Here is a 21,830-nt window from a genome sequence, read left to right as displayed (position 1 = left end):
AGATGAAAGCGGGCAGCTGTGGCTGCCTCGGGCGCTCGAGGCTGCCAAACAGGGCTTACAAACACGTTAGCACAGCAGCAGAATTAAAGCCCTCATTCAGGTTTGTTTTGGAGTAAGAAACCAATGCGCATAGAGGGGATGCGGGAAAACTTGCCCTGCAGGCTGAAGCCTAAATACACCTTGACCTCCCCTCGCAAGCTGCTGTAGAGTACAGCAGGCTTAACTACGGGACCAAATCATCTAAATAATAATTTATGTTGTTGTCCAAGCAACCTCCTCAGTTTCTGACAAGCAGACACAGCTGACATTTGCTGCCCTCTACTTATTAAACAGGCAATCATATTCTAAAGTGCTGTTAGTCAGCCAAATCATCAGGAAAGTAAATCTGTTGCAGCGTTCCGATAAAACAGTTATGTGATTTTTCCACATTCACAGCTTGCTCCCAAAGAATTTTCTTCTTTTTTCCCCCGTCTATGCCAGTGTGATAAATTGTGTTTAACAAGGTTGTTTTTACCTGAGGAAGACCCATATTTAGACAGAACACCACTGAAGCAAAAGGAGAACTAGAAATTCAGTCTTGACCTCTCCCTTGCACAAACTGATCTGATATATATATTTATATATAGACAGAGGGGGGAGAGAGAGATAGATGTGTGTTTATATTTAGATATATAAAATTGAAAAAAAAAATCTTTCAGAAAAGGAAGTACCATTGAATGCATTCCTCACTGCCTCTTCTGGAACCTCTGGATGCAATTGTCAGTACCCAAGACAGGCAAACTCAAACCACCCATATCACAAATCTTACACACCATACATGGAAAAGAATAGCTCCCTTATCTCTCCACCAAGTCCAAAAGGGATTAAAAACGGGGCTGCCACCCTCCACTTGTTCAAAATCAAAAAAAGCAGTAGCACTGGTTATTACTACAGACATGGAAGGAAAACTACAGGAGATCTGAAAAAATTCGTTTTACAAGAGGAAGTTCCTGCTGGAGTATTTTGGTGAAATTCAGAAAGGCAAAGTCACATGCAGCTTCAGAAATTCTTTGCAAAAAGCTTTTACCATTCTAAAGCCAAGTTCTGGAAATTCACCTTTAAGCAGCCCTATTGCTGTATAACAGGAGGCTACATGTTGCAACAACCTTGTGTTAGGCAGGATTCCATCGTGTGTGTGTGTGCTCTGGAAGGTGACAGAGACAACTCCTTCCCTACCACCTTTCTGCTTTAAAACAACGAAATCCATTAGGTAGAGCAGACTTTGTAACAGGTACTGTTCTTTTGGAACTGTTCAAACACAACCCAGATATATTTCACACCAGAACTAAACTCTGTTTTGAAAATGAGTCTTGAGTCCTCCTCACTAGTTTTACTTGAAAATTGAGAGTACGCAGTTACTTAAAATTTTGTTAGGGAATGTGAGAAAACAAGAAATAATCACAAAAAGAAAAACCAACTTTTACGGGTTTATACAGCTCTTGGTCGTTTCATGCCCCCCATTCTCAGAGCACTAAATGGGAACCCTTTTGGTAACAAGGCAAGAAAATCACTGTATTTCATTGGTTATGAATAGCTGCTTTAGTCTTGAACAGCAGATTGCACCAGGACAAATACACTTATCATACAAAATCTAAGAAAATTACACTGCTGCTGGGTTAATTTGAAGGCTGATACCTTTCAAATACTCCCTGAGACATCAGCTAAACAAGGAACAATGCTTGACTAGACAGCTTGCTTTCTTGTTCCTTTCTCTTGTTATACCCACAGAGCCCCAGAATGGTTTGGCTTGGAAGGGAACTTAAAGATCCTCTCATTCAATGGGCAGGACACCTTCCACTATCCCAGGTTGCTCCAAGCCCTGTCCAACCTTGCCTTGGACACTTCCAGGGATGGGGCAGCCCCAGCTTCTCTGGGCAACCTGTGCCAGGGCCTCCCCACCCTCACAGGGGAGAGTTTTTTACTAATACCTAATCTAAACCTACTCTCTGTCAGTGTGAAACCATTCCCCCTTTTCCTGTTGCTCCTGGCCCTTGTCAATAGTCTCTCCATCTTTCCTGTCAGCTCCTCCAGGTACTGGAAGGTCACAATTAGGCCAACCTGAAGCTTCTTTTCTCCAGGCTGAACAATCCCATACTCACTGTCCCATTTTGTTTTGCATAAGCCCCTGCTCTCCAAGCTATGCAACCTCATTTGTCCTGATAATAAAACACCTCCCATACAAAGCCTCACAGATCTGACACAGGCCTTAGTGGGGAACAAAACAGGGATGCAATACATGGATCCTTCTCACACTCACATTGGTGTAAACCAAGTTCTAAGAATTTGTTTTCTCGGTAGCAAGCATAAACAAAGATAAAGGAGTGTTCTTACTTTATACTATAAAGATGGGGGTATAAAAATAGCTTGTTACTTAACAATGGCTGTGTATTTAGCTCATCTATCAGTAAACCAGCATTTCCCTTTAAGAATGCTAAACCCAACAGTTTTCATCAGTCATGAAAAATAAGCATTCATGTTAACTAAACAAGAGCTGGGCAGTATGTGTATGCTGGAATAATGCATCATTATGGAATGCCACCAAATTGATTTTGTAGAAGGGAATTATTATGTTGGACAGCACTGGATTTAATTTAGATTTCTGGTAGACTAATAAGGTAAGCTTGGGTCAAGCTTGGGTTAGAGAAAAGACAAAAAAACCCCCAGCCCTTGACTCAGCTCTAATTAATATACATTTTACCTAGGCAGGAATAAATAATTTGACTCAGCTGGAAGATACCATGGTCATTCCGCTGATCTCCTGGCATTTTTCTGTCAATTATCCAGTTTCTGACTCTCTGTACAGCAAGGGTGACACCACGCTTCAACTTCAGTCAGACACCTTGCGACCACTTCTGCTCAAAGCCCAGGAGAACAGGCTGGAATTTTCATCAGCTTCAATTTTACAAAGATATATGCAAGAAATTCTACTGAATAGTAAGATTGCTATTGACCAAAGATCTTCAGGACTTGTAGAATTCATTGCAGGGCAGTACCTCATCCTTGGAAACACAGGAAATCTGGAAGACCTACACACCAAATCCATATGCAATAAACTTATTACTGGTTATAGATTATCTTGTTTCCTCAGCAGCAAATGTAATGCCATTCCTCTTCTTGCCTTGACTGTAAGTTTTATAACCAACTTCAGTCATCAGAATTTGGGACTGTTATCGTAATATACTTATGCATCTAAAGTAATAGCTGCTGAAAGGAAAAAAACACAGCTAACACAAGCAGTAGATTTGATAATGCAGCAGGATGTCCAGGAGAGTATTCTGACTGGTCAGATAGGACCACTCCTCTTGAGATGCAAGTTTAATTACTAACATTTTAGGTCATTGCAAAAACTTTATAACTTCAGAAAAACCTTGTACTCTAAAACCAAATCCAGGGCAGTGCTGCATGAGCTTAAACTGGGCAGGAATGGTCAAAGCATTTTTCTGGGTACAAACAGCAGACCTGTGGTACAGGGAGAGTATGAAAAAGTGACTGTTATCTGACTTTCTACATGTGTTGACAAAAATGCTCACATTCCTTCTGCATCACAGCTGTAGCACTGGTAGCCTGATGCAGAAAACTATTCATGAAATAACTCTGTTCTGAGGAATCAGTGTTGCTGAAACACTGCTTCGTCATTACTTCAGGCATCACATTCACAGCTTTTCCTTCTTTCGACCTACTGACACTCAGATGGGTTAGAGAGCTAAGTGAAAATTTAAATTTATTCCCATTCAAGTGCCCTATTTCTCAGTGGACTGTGTTATAAGAAACCAGTTTAAGATAAGAGTGTTGCTTTTGAATCAATATTTTTATGTCAGGCATGACAAAATAGAAAACTTACTTAGACTTCTCATCACTGAGACACTACATTAGTAGTACAATCTTTAAGGACTTCGGCTTTGGTGAAAAGGTGAATAAATTAACTTTCCAAACAAAACAATTTTCATTTGCTTTTCATTTTCAGTAATTATGATAACTTCAGTAAACTATCATTTAAATAGTTGTAAGAAACCACTCCTACTGAGTTGATACATAAATACTAGTGTGGTGACAAGAAATTATTTAGTGTAAAACTGTTTTCCTATTGTAATCCCTAAGTATATGATGCTGGAGTTTCAGTAATTCTGCTATAAGTTCTTCTGGGGGATTTAAAACCTCTAAGGCAATGTTAGAACCACGTAACATATACATCATATGAGGTACATACTTCATTGTTTTAAAGAGAAGGATCCTACAGCTTCCTCTAGAACTCCAACTGCTAACAGTCCACGTAGTTTACTGCATATAATTCAGAAAATTCCCAGTTCAAAAAGTCAATCTCAGCCCAACAAGGCTCTTGTTCCAGAGGACACTGCAGATGTGGGGGATGGCAGCACCCAAGGCCATGGTTACCACAAGGCTGCCCTGGACACAGCTCCTTCTGGGAGATGGGAAAGCCTGTGTCTGCTCTGCTTCCACAAGAACCGAGCACTCCCAAAGCTCCTGGCCAGGGTAGCACTCACAAGCCCCTTCCATCATGATAAAGGACCTGATCCATCCCCAGGAAGCTGGGCCAGCTCTGCTGACAAGGGCACACAAAGGGCTGTCTTGTGCCTTCCCTAGCATCCCAAGGCCAGAGACTTCCCTTTCATGGCTGATGAGCACACCTGAGAACAGATTCCACTGAGTGTTATCTAACCTGATCTAGGGCCTGGATACATGCCCAGACATTTATGGTGTCTGGTTTAAGTTTTCATTATTATGCAATATTCTTGGTTGGTGATGACACAAAAATTTGAACCAAGTTAATCTTTCAGGATGAAGCTCAGCTACTTAACTTTTAAATTAAAACATTTTTTAGGCAACAGACCCTGATCTGTAGAATATCCCTGACAGAAAGGATGTTGAGGATCTTACCTTGCCTGCCTTTCCTTACACCATTTCTATTATTAATTACTGGGTGTTGACTCAGATATTCCTAATCTTGATCTATTCCTGCTATCAGTTATATGGCCTGTTTTATGCTCTATTTAATGAAGCCTTTTAATGGAAATTAGAGAACTCATAATTTCTTTAACTTACATTTGTGACTTCCAGACTACATAAATCAGTGCATTTCCTAAAACTTGATTTTAAAAGCTTTAGTCATGCTTTGTTCATTGAAGCTTATCACAGTTAGTTTAGTAAAACTTATAGTTCCATTGATTTTCTAATCACTCTCTAAAACAGCAGTCTGAAAAAATTTAACTATGTGTTGTCTAAAATGGAAAACTCCACTCCTTATGATACCCTACTTATGCAGGGTATTCCCTGCTTATTATTAATTACAAAAATTAATTAAAAAGTTAATTCAAACCACTAATTAGAAAAAATAAGTAGGAAAGCTATATAATTTCCAACAAAACAGACACTGCTCACAAATGATGCTATTTGTCACATTAATTTGTACCAAGTCAAACATTTCAGAATTTATGTTGCAAAGCAATGCAATAAGTAATAGCTGAAAAGCATCATTTTTCCCTGAAATAGTCTCAATGGAAAATATTTTTCAGTAGCTTATTAAATAGACTTACCAAACAATCATATGCTGTCCACTGAAAAAAGGCTGCCCCAACTTAGAAGTGTGAAAGCAAATGGAGAGTTTTGAGCAATATAATCCTCCACAGGCATATTCTGCTACTGCTTTCACTCAAGTCCATTTGAAACAGGTTAATACAAAAGCAAAATAAGTGACTCACACTGAAATCAGAGTGGGTTTGCACTGACTTAACAAAAACAGTGATAGTCTGGGTGTGAATGAAACCTGGCTCTGCAATAAGACCATGTGTAGATGAGCCTTCCCTTTGTTTGGGTAAGTATTTAAATGCAGTTTAAACTTGATTTATGTCAATTTGGTTTAAGCAATATGCAGAGTGGTTTGAAGACTGGCTAATAAATGGATCAAGATGGAATTACAGAGAAAAAACATTATCTTCACCTAACCAAATAATTTTAAAATGTGTTCAAAGGATTCCACTTACATTGTCTTCATGACACTAAGAAGCAAGAAGCAAACTTTCTACTGGTAGACATTCTATGAAAGAAATTGAGCTAATCTTTTTTTCTTCTTAAATTAGGAAGGAAAACAGAGCATTACAGAATGAAGTCTTCAAAATATTCATGAAGGAGAATGTTTTGGAACAAATACCCTTTGCTAGTCTTCTTTCTTTCCTCTTCATCCTATTATCCTTGTACTGGTACCTTTATTTTGCATTCCAAGACAGCACTTTCTAGAGTTCTTTCAATGTTTTGAATAGTTCTTTCCTTTTAAGGAAAGATTTAGAAGACTTTCTTTAAGACTTTGAATGACTTCTCTTGGTACTTCACTTTCTCCCTCTGACTTTTGTCAGTAGCGTCACTGTTCAAACTGACTGAAGTCCGAAACAAGTATTTTCAGAACATAACAATATTATCAGCTGTTTTGCTGGGATGAAAAAACAAGCTATCTGACAATCACATCATTAAACAAGCAACACAAGCTAGAAGAGCTGCAGGTTTCTTAGGTGCCCTCTTTGTGCTTTTTAAAACACTACCTAATGGCCACTTTACTATAGGCCACAAGAATGTCAGGTCTTCAACAATATTCAACAAAGGTCTTCAGGCAATATTCAAGACACAGAAATCAAGGAATCACAGCTTCAAATCCAGCTTATTATTGAAGCTGACAGTATTTTATTCATTAGCTTATACAAAACCTAGAAGAAACACACTTTCTCTCTGAGCTATGGGTGATAAGCACATTAAGAGTAGCCCAGCTGGCAGTGAAGTTTTGAAATTTTTTACATTTTTGTTGGTATTGATTCAAAACTTTTAATTTCAAATGACAAAGTTATGCCAAAGACAGTTTTTCTAACCAACCTGTTATACTATAAAATGGGTTATTTTCTTATTTTGGCAGTGTCAATATCATTTGAGACATCAGCATATATCCAGTATCCAACACAGAAAAAAATACCAACAATATTAAAATATCATCTTGTCAATACCACGCCACACTCCCCTTTGCAAAAGAAAATGTTTTTACTAACTAAATTTCAATATTTTAAGTTAAAGTCTTTAGAGCTTTAGAACCCTGATCACTAAAACCAGAGACATTTCTTATGGTTTCAAACATGCAGAATGAAATTCAACTTCAGAGAGAGGCGTGGTGCCAGCAATTGATGCGCTTTCCTGAGATGGCCGGGAGAGCAGGCAGGGCCAGCGACCAAAAGCAGAGGGTGCAGCACTCAGGCTGAGGAGCTCCTTCTGCACTGCCTCAGCCAAAGCCAGGCGTTCAGTCTCACACCAGTGTGCTCTACCCACGCGTAACCCGCTGCCCAGCGTTAGATGTGACCGCGCTCAGTGCCGGCCCGCGGGGGCCGCAGCGCTCCGCGCAGCCAGGGCCGGCCCGGCCACACCGCGGCCCTGCGGCAGCGCGGGGCTGTCTCGCCGCTAGTAAAGAACAGCTGTCTCGCTCTGACTACTGGAAAGTGTGGGTTTACTATCCCTGTCTTTTACTTTCACGTCCTCAGGTTTCCAGTGGCCGAGAAAGAATCCCCAGGAAAGCCAGTACCGATGCAGCAGCAATGCATTTAACCCCAGCTCTGTTCACTTCCAGCAGCACGGCAGCTTCAGTTCTCAGCCCAACAGCCCTTTCTGCCTGCCATCAATTACTCTCAAAAATCTGGATTCTTCCTTTGCATACACTGGCTACATACAAAACCCAAGTACTATTAAAATCCTGCCTCTTTTCCTGCCAAATAACTTGATTACTCTATTTCATTTCAATGCTTGCTTGACAAATCCAGCTCTGGAAACACTAAGGCCTGGTCTAATGTTTACAAGAATTCATTTCATCAAGTCTTACTACATAATCACATAATGAAATGAAGACAAAACTCATCCATGTATTTGGATTTTTTTGACTGTTATATATATAAAGTCGGTGTAGCTAACGGGACTACAGAATACTGCCAAGAGGGAAACGAAACAGGAAGAACAGGTCAATACAAAAGAACTTGCTATATGCATTTTTCTGTACATCTTACCTTCCAGTGCATAATTATTACCTGCTAATGTGTATATCCAAACAAGCTGCCTGAAAGGAATGGCATCATTTTGCTGAAATTGCTTTCAACTGATGGATATTTTAATCTTTCTAACTGATTTAAATTGCAACCCAATCCTAAACCATGAGATGCCTTAAGCAAAGGACAGTCACTCATTTATAGCAAATTAAGGTACTCTTAGAGTAACATATCACAACTTCATCGGAAATTATTTGATATTTTTTAGATTATTGTAATTTAGACAAATGAGTAAATAGTCCACTGAATCACAGGGTAGAGAAAATGATTGGCAATTACATTACTTGAAAGAATGTTACCAGAACAAAATTGTTAAGTAGCACATTTCTAAGAAAGTGACATTTCACAAAAAGACAAAGGCATACATTTTCCACCAAAATCTAGAGCTGCTGTCATCAACAACCCAACAAAAGCTACAGCTACCTAAAATGGAAATGAAAATGTAATGTATGGAAATATTCTCTTATAAAATCTCCTTAGGCTTCACATGTATTAATGTATTAGTTTGCAAACATTAAGATCAAAGGCAAAGCAACAAATACATCCTAAAAAGTTTTTAGTCAGATTTTTATTAACGATATACAAGTAGCAAGGCATAAAAAATTAATATGTTCAAGCCTTGAAATGTCAAGTGTAATGATCTCTAGCTCTGCTTACCTCCTTTGCTTTTTGTTTCAGTCTAGCTTGCTCTGGGTCTTCTTGCCTTGAGCGACTCTACATGTTTAAAAAAAATGGGGAGAAAAGGTTAACAGATGGTTTAAGAACCCCTCATCTGTTGCAGTAAGTTAAAAAATAGCAAAGAAATAGGAACAGGATACAAAGTATCAAACATGGGACACTTAAATTGATAGAAGTGCAATTTCAAACCCATGAGCCCCACCCAAAAGACTGTTAAATGTTCAGTCGTAAATGAGATGTAGTCTAGATTCGAATTAAAAAACAAAACAAAACCAAAAAACCAACCCAATCATGTTTTTGTCAATGTGAAAGTTTCCATACAGGTTTAAATTTCAATTATTTAATACAAACAAATTCAAGCATCCAAGAGCAGAAGTGACACCCTTCCAGTTATCTTAAATTTTTAATTTATGTCCTTACAGTCACATATTTTAAAATTTACTGTTCGCAACTAAGCTTGTATTTAGCTCTTGGTAGAGAACGTGGAGAAAATCATTATAAAGTTGCCCTCCCAAAAGGTAAATCTTTATATCTGTGCTCACTACACATTTTCAGACTGATGGAATTCAAAATCCAGGAGGCAGATAATACACACATTATACTTTTACAAACATGTGATAGGTCAGCATTCAGCAAAGGTTGCATAAAAAGTTGTAAGAAGCTGCAATAAAACTTGTGACACCTGTGGAAAACTGTTGTTCCTGACACCTGAGAGATGAAGTAGTTCTACTTCAGTATTTCTTTGAGATTTAAAGTGATACCACTTACACAACTCCTAAAGGAATACCTGTGCCCTCTCCTATCTATCCATTCTCTGGTTATTGCTATGCTGAAGGCAGACCTGAAACTAGAAAGAATATTAGTTTGCAAACTTACATAGTCTCAGATTCTTTTCTGGTGTTTAAATTTTTCACACCATATTCTGGTCAGAAGCCAAAAATCCGTTAAGAAAACCAAAGTTAGACAGGTTTTAAGGGCTTACACTTAAAAGGGCCTGGAGAGTGCCTTGGCTGTGATTTGGCAGACAGGGCACCAATGGCACAGAATTCCCTATCTTTTCTCCTGTTAGTTTTTGTGAGTTTTTTGTGGGTTTGGTTGGTTTTTTCTGAACTGGGACTGGTTTTTTTCAGCTACTATAGCACACATATAAAACAGTGCTGATAACACATGGTGACATCAAACAATGAGATTTTTAGATGTGCTTAACTCTTCCACTGTGCACATCAGCTTCACCTTCCAACACCATCTACAAGTGCTTTTGTGTCTGTTGGCACAAGAGGTTGTTGGACAGGACAGTGTCTGCAGCAAAGGAATGACAAATCAAAATCTGAGATAGCCAATGACCAAATCAGGCTCTCGTGTTGTAGTTGTGCCAGCCAAGGAAGAAACTCCACCTTAACACAGGCTGAGGTTCTTCTAACTGCTGTGGTCAGACAAAAAGAAAAATGTAGATAATCTGACCTAGTTAATGTTCAAAGGACAAAAAGGTATTTCATGAAATATGTGGGTCTGCCGGAGAGCCGGGTTTCTAATCAGCACAGCAATTACTAAGAACTTGATTATATTTATACCTATTAGGTTAAAAACCAAACTAACAAAACCCGCTTTTCTAGGAGATGGGCTCAGGTCAGTATTTATGAACTGAGCTGAACAAGGTCCTTGCTGCCATTTTGCAGTGACAGTTCAACCATTGGAGCCTCACCTTCTCCAGAATTATACACGGAAAAGCATATTTAGCCTTTGCATGGGTTTTGATGATAAATTTATAAATGTACAATGAACTTCTATTGCCTTGTGAATCTCACAGTGAAAGCAGTACAGAAACATAAAGTATTGTTATACTACTGTATGAAGCTGAAACATTTGCCAAATGCAAAGTACAAGTTAAAAGCACGTCAGCTTTAGGAGAAAGCAGAGTGTCCTAGGAGAATCCAGCTGAGACTTCTAATATTGTTACTAACTTTCTACAAGGAAATGATAGAATCCTGGAAAACACACCAGATGTACATTGTGTTTGGGGACATTGTAAGAAAAATTAAAGCAACAGATGCAAAGTAACATTGCAATTTCCTGGGCTCCAGAAGTGAAGGAAAAACTCTGAAAGTGCTACAGAGTAAAGTAACACATTTAAAAGTTGAGGCTTTTTCTCCCCCCCCCCCCCCCCCAAACTGACCAAATTAAAGTAGATCTGGAGTTCAGGATAACTGCAACATGCAAAAGCAATCATCTGCTCTGTGTAAACCTCCAGCTTGTTCACAATAAATAAATGATAAAAAGGATTGAAGAGGTGAAAACAGGTACTCAGCTCCTGAACAATATCAAATACAGTAACCTTGTTTCAAAAATGAAGATCTAAAATACCAGGTGAAGTTCCATATATAACCCAGATTGAAGGTGAAGATAGAACTACTTTAACATTTAGAATAATGCAATGATTTGTAGTTATTGCTTGAGTCCATGCCAAATAGCCTTTCCAAAGAATCCAGGCTAGTTCTTGTTTCAAACAAGCAGAATTCCAACTTTACACTGGATGTATCATTACTACTAAAAAATTTAAGGAATTTAATTTCGTTTTGAGTTCAGATAAATTTTAACAGATTTTTTTAAAAGGAAAGCTTCAGAAATAAAATCAGCAGCATATGGAGGCTAAAATGTATTAAAGGACAAGTATAAACATCAACTATTTCATTAATTCTTCACTTCATGATCTAATATAATTATAAAAGGCTTCACCAATGCTCATGCAACACAGATTAAAGCAAATATAAGCAAATGCAAATGTCAAGCTTAAGAGAGGTGCCTAAATAAGCTTTAGAAATGTCACTGGATTCCCTTTACACTCCACTCCACACGTGAACATCTTTCCCTTCCTCTGAAGAGTTTGCACAATTTTGCTGCTGCATAGCTCTTGTAGTGCTTTTCTACATCGCCCATCAAGGCATCAACATGTCACCATCACCAAGCAATCATTTTAGTATTTTACACTTACTTTTGTCAAGCTCCTGACTAATCATTCCTAGCTTTTTTAAATTGCAGTTTAACTTTTTTCTTCAAGTTAATTCATATTTTGTGTTTTCTCTTCCTTTCTCCTTTCTAATATCCTAATCTTAATATGCAGCACTTCACCTGTTTTGTGAAACATGCTTTTCCAATATCTTTTAATGCACCAGTGTCTCCTTCCTCTAAAGCTTTGAGAGCACCCACTAATCAGAGAACCCACCAAATCAAATACTTTGAAGGAGTTTATCACAATTCCTTTGCCTTCCACTCCCTGTTCATCGTGTCTAGATCTGTAAATAAAGCAGGCTGCATTTATGTAATGGATTTTCCCGTTGATGAATAAACACCTTTAGAAGTAAGCAAGCTTCCCATAGTAATTTTAAAGAAATCCAGGACTGATCCTAAGCAGATAACATACTTTTAAATGCATTAAATGCTGTCTCCTACTGAGAACATATTCAGCAAACCAGGTTTGTTAACATCTCTCCCAAACACCAGCTATTTTTATTAGACCAGACAGATTTTAATTGTGAAGAACTAAAGTGCTTTGTGTTAGAGAGCTCTTTATCTGGAAACTGAAAACTGCATAGATCACATTAGGTCTATGGAAATATTGGACTTCCAAAGTATGAAAAGCAGTGTATGTTAAATGTGTGTATTCAAAACAACAGAAATAAGGGGCTTCATTTACATGTCAGCAAACTCCCTAATGTTCCAAACCTCAGCTCTTCCCCTGGCTTGTGTTAAGGCAGGAGGCCACAAAAAGAGACATCCAATTACACATGGAACAGTGTAGTTTTAAGGGTATTGCAGATCTCATAGAATTGTCTGAAATTAGAAAGCAGGAGTATCTTAAAACTTATAAGGATATCTATAACCCACATAATACTTAAATACACGCACCATTTTTTTTAAATTGGAGCACACTCTGCATCTGTGCAGATGGACAGACTAATAATACTTCTGTTGTGTTTTATTATCATAATCATTCAATACTTTGCTTGATTATTAACGTTAAAGTTGCACTGGTGCTGAATTTTTGATCCACTAACAAAAAGAAGTTTTCTGTTTGGATTTGTAAGGATTTTGAAGTCTTGGCTTGTTACACCTGTGTTGGGAAATGTCTCACAGGGTCTCTCCTGCATTTAGCTACGTCTGACCCCAGCTAAGGCACTACTGCCCCTTACCAATATAAACACTCGGGGTCTTTAATACCTCAAATTCATTTTTTTTCATTAAATAAGGAGTCACAACTGCAGGTGCTGTACTATTGAGAGCCACTGCTGTGCCAACAGTTTCAATTTTAAACCTATTTTTCCCCATTGATGACATTAGAACTTCACCCACGGCTGTACCAGCTTATAACTTTCACTTTTAATTAAAGAAATTAAATTGGCAACATGAAACACTTTGCTTTCACATTAGCTTTGTTAATAAAAAGTGAAAGTTAAAAGCATCATAGCTGAGGGTAAAACGCTGCTCAGTGTTACGATCATGGTGAGGTGGAATGCAAAAGCGCAGGTCTGAAAAATGATTTATACTAAAATCATTAAAATTGCAGTAACAAATGCCTAAAAATTCAGAAAATTATCTCAACACAGTAATTCCCATTTTGCTCTCCTCTCATCAGAAGTGAGTTCCAAGTGCACATGCAGACAGGAGGCTGCACTGAATTCACTGCTCTCAGAAGAAAGGGAAAGGATTTAATTGGAATGACAGCTGAACTCATCTCGGACTCAGGGAGCAGCCCCTTCAAGTCATCACAGCACACGTGTGGAAGGAAATCTGGAGCACCAAATTTCAATGATCTCTCCAATAAAAAAGCCCTTCAGCCTATAGCACTATAAAAATCACTATCATCCATAAATGCTAATTAACTTTACAAACAAGTCTAAACGTAATTTTCCATTTACTTATGTGAATTTTCCTTTTACAGAACACATCTTACTCTTGCAATAGTTGTACCTAAGATCCCAGAACTTGAAAGACTTGTGCTACTAATACATAACACTCAAAATAACAGACTAATTGAATGCATATATTGGAAATTAAATTTCAGCATTTATTTTATAATAAAATATACATGCATTCAGCCAATTAGAGCAGATTAATTAACACACTAATTTTAATGTGATCCATTTTATCATAGATTATACCATAGAAGTACAATTCATTCATTTTCTGAGAGCCAGGACAACTCCATACTGTAACTCTTTACTGTCACCACTCTCTCTAAAAACAATTCAAAAATAAACCCAACAAAACAACAACAAATCAGCTACAACCTCCTACTCCTGCTGCTGCCAGAAATATTTCCATTATTAGCCCAGAACCAGAACTTCATTCAACTTGACAGACACCACCTGCATTTTCCAGGTTTTGGAAATAGCTATGAAAGCAGCAAGAACACAGATTTACTATAATAAGACCACTGCTTTGTTGGGTTTGGGTTTGTTTTTTTGTTGGATCTTCTTTTTTTTTAGAAACTCCACATGAGACACACCATGTCAAATGTAAAGGTAAATTCCTCCAGTGATTTTAGTCTGGCTTTTGACCTTTCTGCAGCCTTAAGACTCTCCTTAGCTCTCCTCAGTACTGCCTGTACCATCCCCAAAGGCCGATGCAGAGGATGTCTGGTTCTGCACACACTTGGCAACAACAGCCAGTGGCTCTTACTGGCAAAACAAACCAGGGCCAAGAGTTGACTCTCCCAAATATTTCTTTTAAAGAGATTGTGCTCTACATACATGTTTACACACAAGATGGTCCCTCCTTGTGCCATTTTTTTTCCCACCTGTGATGCTCATGTCAGGAAGAAAACCCAAAATCAGTGACAACCAAGGCAGCTCAGTCCCTCCCTGTACAGGTTCCCCTTTTGACACATCACATTTTCTGGGTGTTTGAGACAGGAGCTCTTCCAGCAGCAGGAGGTGACTGGATCTCACAGTTTGGGGACCAATATGCCTTTAAACACTTCTATAATAAAAATAATTACTAGAAAGTAAATTAGAGAAATGCTTTGGGCCACATGTTCAAGGCTGGTATGGGAATGTTGTGGAACATTTTGGAATGTTGTGGAATATTCTGAAATGGTGTGAAAAGCTCTGGAATGCTGTGGAACATGATGCAGGATCCCTGAGGTGCAGGAGGTCATTCTGGCTCCTGAAACAGCGCAGTAGTAGTTTCAATTTTAGATTTTTTATGTAAAAGAAATTCTATGTTGCATTGCCACTATAGAATAGCATGGTTTTTCCTTTCAAGTTTGTCTTCTCCCAAAATATCTCACTGGAATGAGAACATCTGTCACAATGCTCCTAAGCTTGTGATATGAAGTTTCTATTTCTCAAGTATTTCCCAGGTTTGGGATGTAAGATTTTGTAATATTCTCTCATATAACAAGCTAAATAATACTGCTCCTTTGTTTCAAAGACACTCATGTAGCTTCACAGCTAATTCTAACTTCAGCAACTTTTCTAAGAATGCCAAAAATTGTATTTTTTTTCCTTCTTTTTTTCCTTCTACCTTCTCGTCTGATTTGTTGCTTCTTCTCCCAAAAACATTTCCTGAAGCCAAATCAAGCCCATCTGAGTGCTTACAAATTTTGCAATCATTTCCTGATGCAACAACTGAAATTATGATTGCAGATCAACGAGAACACTTGTGTCAAATATTGTCATTTCTCCTCCTAAAGAAACCCATCCACCACCCAGAACAACAAAAACCTGCACGCCTGACACTTTTGTTGGCTATCACTTACTTTTTTTTTTAACCCCTTACTGAACCGTAATGCTAAATTACCAAATCAGTTTCAAGGCTTCCCGAAGGCTCATGCTGCCTCCCCCTTTGATTTCAACCTATTCCTTCATTTTTTATTACCTTCTCCATTGATTATCCTGTTATTAAGTAGATTATTTAACACCATCTGCTTCGATGCCCAAAACATTTCCTTCACAATCTTATTCTTTGTCAAAACCTGGACTTTGGCTGTTAACAAGGCTCCAAAATAATTAAAAAAGAATTTTCACTGTGCAAGTTCAACCTGTTTATGCTCTTCCATATGAGACAGTAGATGAGGCACCACTAGCAGGAAGCTTTGAAACTTTCACTACAATGGTTCTGCTCAGTAACGTTAAAAACATGCTGCACAATAACATGTCAAAACACTTCCAGGATAAAAGATCACACTGTTTCTCTAAAAGGCACATTAGGAAGTTGCAGTTATAAATAAATATAAGTATGATTTCTAGATTTAAGCATCTGTAGCAGGGAAAACAGAAAGAGAAATTTCACTTTAAACCCCAAAGATTTTTATATTTTAAAGACAACACTGTCAAGGTGACAAAGGTGCCATGACTGGGGGAAAAACGCCTTTGCATGGTGGATATTTGAGTCTCCAGAGACAGTTTTAAGCATCTCCCCCCCCCTCTGCAGACACGAATATCACCAAGGCCACAGACAGACATGAAGTGGGTACTGATGGGTACCACTTCACCAAGCAGCTGGGGCAGATTTTAACTGTGTCCATTTAATTACTGTGTCATTACAATTACTCCATCCTTCCCACAAGGACTGACATCTCCTTAGACAACAAGGCTCAGTCATAAAAAAACCAGAGAAAACCAAAATCCTGGGTAAGGAATTAGTACATAGGAATTCAGAATAAAAAACTCAACAAATAATGTAAAATCTATTGTATAGAATAAAAAATTGTAATCTGATCATATTTTGCCAAACCACATCCTATGTAAGCCTTGCAATAGGTCATCCATCCATCCATCAGAACAGACTGGGGAGCACCAGCTGAACAAAGGAAGTTCACTTCCAAACTGGCATTTACACTTAAAACACAACCAAGGAGTCCACAGTGTCTTCAACTTCTCTCTCTAAACATTAACACTGATAAATCAGCACTGCTCTTCCATGGCTACTCTGTGGTCTGGTTTTGGACTTTTAACACCTTCATTTAATTTTCACCTTCATATATTTTTTTTAGTATACCATATATTTCTTCCTAGCTGTCTCCTGGTTATGAAGCTGATTTATACATAAGGTAATTCCTTCGAATCAGTCAGGGGATTCTTTTACATTTCTTTGTTGCACAATTCTATAATTTGCTCTTTCTGTAATCTGTAGGAATCAAACTTGATGACCATGTATTTATTTCCTATATTTAGACATCACAGGACTTCATAATATCCAAGACTAAAACAGCAACAAAAAAACCCTGCCCAAACCACAGAATATCAATTCATGAAGGAATTCAGGTTGGAAGGAACACCAGGAGGTCCTCTAACCCAATCTCACATCAGCCTGCATAAGCCTTTGTGCAGTCAGGGAAGCATTTCTGAACTAAGGACTATAAGGTACTGCATTTTTCTCAATGTCCATTTCAGAAACAACCAACATAACTAATGAGCAGCAGGATAGACAGAAAATGATTCACCAAGATGTAGTCACTGAATGCAGAAAACAGGATAAAAAATAAATAAGCATTTCTTTATTTTTAATAAATAAGAATCAAGAATGAAAACAGCAAACATGTTTTCGTCAAAACATTTAAAGAGTATCTATGTCGTGTAAAAATTTGTGGAATATTTAACAATGTGAACAATTATAAATTAAGAGTACAAACAGGACAGATTAAAGTAGCTTAATTGACAAATAGATTTCTAAATAAGCAAGGCTAGGTTTTGGTTTTTTTATTTAAAAATCTCTCAAATTGTGAACATTAATAGCATAAAATCAGGAGGCTGTGTTACAACGGAACATTGAGTTGTTCTGTGTAATCTCTTCAGAATATACAATAAATAACTCAATGAAGATTCAAATACAATTAAAAATGGGATAACTAAACTTATTTGCAATTAGATATGATATATATAATTAAATTTACAGTCACAAGCAGGAGATTTATCTGTACCTATGTGCTCTTGAAACAATATTATCTGAGTTTGTTCTGTTGCACATATGAACACTCAGTCTCTGGAATTAAAGTTAGAAAGGAACAAGTCCTGAAGTACTGACAGTTAACTGAAGACAGGCATGAATCAATCAAATAATGCAGTTATGGAGAAGCAACTGGAACACATTTAAATGAAGATGAACAAATGAACAAAACTGTTTAAAAACTAAGTCTAAAAACTTAAGAATTAAAAAGCCTCCAAAAAATCCATCAGAATTTATTGAATTTGTTGAAAAACGAGATGTGTAGGCCATGATTCTCCACTGGCACAGAAACCCTTGGCATCCATTAAATTCCAAAGGCAATTGTAAAAATTATTTCACAGAATTATTTTGGGAGTGCTAGCCACTGTCTCCTATAGTCCCAAGAACTCATCAAATTCAGAGCTGTAGGTTGAAAACACAGAGGCATCCCAGGCAGGTGGGTCTGGAGTCAGCACAGACCAGAGCCCAACCCACAAGGTGTGATATCACAACAACAGTACCTTTCTTGTTTTAAGAAACAAGATGTGTTTATGAAACAGGTATCACAAAATTAAATAACTGTTTGAAGGCTACGGATTGTTAAGTAGTTAAAAAAACAGTAAAAGTGATACCTTAGCAGCCTTCAGCAAGATTTCCCTCTCTTGTTCATCTTTCCTTTGCTTTTCTAAACGCTCCAACTGCTCAAAGAACTTCAGCTGTGATCGGACATCTGTGGCTTGTTCGTACCATTCATCGTCCTGTAAAACAGGGACAGGCCTTTAGAAAAACAGGCACTTTTATCAAGAGCATGCACTTGAAGACTCTAGGTGTTACACATTAAAACCTTTCCATTGTACTAATAATAAAAAGAAAATTATTATTTTTTAGGCTCAGGAATGAAGCCAGCCTATGGTTAATAATGAAGTGAGAATCTGATAATTTAATTAATATCTAAGCAAATTTTAAAAAGCAAGGATTGATTTGCCAGCAACACATACATCAAAGAGTTAAAAAAATAAAACCAACAGACTTAATGATGGAAAACATCTAAAATGCTTGACTTCATTACTGAATAATCCTAGATGTACTTTATAGCCAGGCTCATAACCTGTAATTCCTACATTTGTACTAACCTTGAACTAGTAACAGACTTTCTCAAGATGCAGCATTATAAAGCATTAAAGCTAAAAATTCAGTTGAAAATAAGCCTGTAACTACATCAAAACAGAAGCTTATAACAACTAAGAGCATGCAAGTTTTCCTAGTACACAGCAACCAGAAGAGTTTATGGCATGAGCCACATGAAGAACACTCAGAATGTCAGTCAGAAAAATAAGTTACATTACTTGCATCCCATTTATCTACTTTAGTGTTTTCCTTTCTGACCACAATGCTATGAAATCAAAGAAGAACATTAACCAAGAAAAATATGGAATACAATCACAATGCTACAATTCAATCAGAGACAACACTATTTTTCTCCTAAGGATCTTTTAAGACATTATTTTAAATGCTTCTTTGGCTTAATATGGACTAAGCAAACTGGTTTTTTCTCAGACACCATCCTAGAGAGAAGGAAGGAGGGATTTAACACTTCTGAAGCTGATAAAGAATACTGAAAAGAAACAATGAGACTTTACTTTTAATCCAATACAGTAGAATATAAACATCAATTGCAATGAAAAATGTAAGTGTAGGTAATAACCAGGAAGAGTGGCCTTTATTTTTTAATCCACTTTTCTATCACAATGATGTTGATTATAGTAACAGACCCCAGAGATGATCATTTTTGCAAATATCACATAGAATTAGTCCAACCATGACTCAGGTTTGGGAACTAGGTGGGCTAAGACACAGTCCAGAGCTGTTTGACTAGACTGCCACTCCAGAAATACAAAAAAGTACCCCACAAAACCAAGGAACAAACTAAACCAGAGCTATTCAATGTATATATATATATATGCTTAAGAAATCTAAACACAGCTTAAGACAACACACAACTAGCTATTGCCATCTTACTTTGACACCAGTTTAACAACTAAAATATCTAACAAGCACCTTACTTCTACTGGAAAAGGCATTTCAAATATATCAATAAAAATGTTTGATTCATTTGAATTTCAAACTGGTTTGTAGATCCTTATTTAAATTTCCCCTGGTTTAAGATATCAAAATTGTTTCAATCTTCTTCAGGAATACAATCACTAACAAAAGAATCAGAGTAGCATTTTACCTTTAAATGTTCTTTTTAAAGAGAAAACCATGTTTAAGTACAGTGAAGAATTTACAGTTGAATTCTTTAGTTGCTAGGGAATATATTGGCAGTTTTTGTAAAATACTAATATTTCTCACATCCAGAAAAGTTACTATAGATTCCTAAATACCAAAGCAATTTTGATCTAACTCATGCATACCCTGGACAAAAAAAGGAGCTACCAAGAACCAAGTCTTAGTCACAGTCCACGAGCAGAAATAGCTTAGCACATGCTTCATGCCAGACACTTTACCACAGAAAGACAGAAACAATTCTACAACAAGTTCCGTCAGAGAGGAGGAAGACGAGCTGGCAGGCAGATCCACCATCCCACCACTCTCTGTTTGCTGAGCAGACAAACCTGCAGCCGAGGGACGCTTTGCAGCATGAACCAGAACATTGCTGTGCTGAGCACTGCCGGCCCCACGGCGCTCTGGAACACAAACCCTTCCTGGGCACACTTACTTTGTATGACTCCATTCGGTGCTGGGTTATCACTGTCACTTTTTCTATCACTGTTCTTAATCTGTTCTGTGTCGCATGGGAAATAAAAGTAACGACCTCAGCTGGCACATCAGTAATTCCTAGTTTTTTAGCTAAAGCAAAAAAACAAAACAAAACAGAATTAGCTTACCCCCCATAGAAAAAAAAAAACAACCCAAAACACAAAGAAAGTTCTAAAGGACTTTATGTCATAACTTTGTTTTCCTGGATAGAAAAATCCACGACAGTGTATTTACGTGGCTTTGGTGACACATTCATGACCCCTTGAAAAGGGTGTGACTCTACAAGTTTGAAAGAGAAATCAGAGAATTTCTTTAACACTTGAAAGCACTTAAGAACATATTAAATCAAGGCATATCAGAGTATGAGACAATGTGAGTTCTCAGTTGTTCTACACAAGAAACAATTCCTTTATTTTCAGAAGCATTAACGCAGATGAATTTCAGTGTCAATCACGTGAGGCTGCAGCCCAAAGCATTCTGTTGCATCCTTTAGCCTACACCACTGGCATAGTACTGATAATAGAAATTCTTTAGGGGGAAAAAAAAAAAAACCCTATTAATTGAAGGCAAAGAAATAAGGTCATATTAAAAAGTGTTGTTCAGAAACACCAGTTGTCTCCTTGTCCCATAGTTATTTGGACACTTGATACTTCATGCTGAGTTTATAAGAAAAGCAAATAGTCTACAGTCTAATGCATTTATATATTTCAAAAACATCCAAGCTACAGAAAAAAATGAATATGGGTAACACTTAAGGACTCCTAAATTCATCATTCATAATTACAAAGTATTGGATACAAACTTGTAGGTATATGAATACATGTACTAATTTAAACTACAGTCCTACAAAGACATATGTGGTCCCAGTAGGGCAGTTTTCTGGATAGAAAACTCCCTGTGTGCACGCACAGAAATATATGTATTTTATACAGGAAAAAAACCTGAGAGTTGCATTTTGTATGGACCATTGGTGTTGACCCACCACAAAAGAATAAATACACTGAGTCAGTTTTCCATTGAATGAGCACAAGGCTTTTAGAAGTGGTTTGATTGGGACACATTAAAGGTTATGCAAAACAATACAGGAAATTTGTAACTACTTTGAGAAGTGCTTCCTGCAGAGCCAATTGCAAGAGGAATCCTCGTCTGGGTAGGGGTCCCCGAACAAACACGACCTCGGAGGCACAAGAGCAAGTGTTTGCTTTGCAAGGCGTTCCTACCTTTCCCTGGCTAAATTCGAGAGCGAGAAACCATCCCACGTCTAAAAAGATGATGTGGGAGAAGCGAGCGGCGGGGCCGCGTGCCCGGGTCCCGGCGCTGGTGGCCCCGGGAGCGGCCCCGGGA

The 21,830-nt window shown here is 37.7% G+C and overlaps 1 protein-coding gene across 1 annotated transcript in view; it reads right to left on the bottom strand.

Moving 5' to 3' along the window:
- Positions 1-21,830, bottom strand: part of LOC108447230 (transcription initiation factor TFIID subunit 4-like) — a gene marked incomplete at its 5' end in the record, with an annotated part of 146,090 nt that overhangs the window by 62,259 nt on the left and 62,001 nt on the right. The window contains 3 exons of the mRNA XM_017736554.1: positions 8,781-8,837; positions 18,359-18,484; positions 20,446-20,576. Of these exons, the coding sequence (XP_017592043.1) occupies positions 8,781-8,837; positions 18,359-18,484; positions 20,446-20,576 (314 nt within the window). The remainder of the gene's footprint in view (positions 1-8,780; positions 8,838-18,358; positions 18,485-20,445; positions 20,577-21,830) is intronic.

The sequence above is a fragment of the Corvus brachyrhynchos genome, unplaced genomic scaffold, assembly GCF_000691975.1.
Source record: "Corvus brachyrhynchos isolate BGI_N302 unplaced genomic scaffold, ASM69197v1 scaffold66, whole genome shotgun sequence".
Lineage (NCBI taxonomy): Eukaryota > Metazoa > Chordata > Aves > Passeriformes > Corvidae > Corvus > Corvus brachyrhynchos.
The sequence above is the reverse complement of the archived record's forward strand: the minus strand, read 5'-3'. Positions and strand labels throughout refer to the sequence as shown.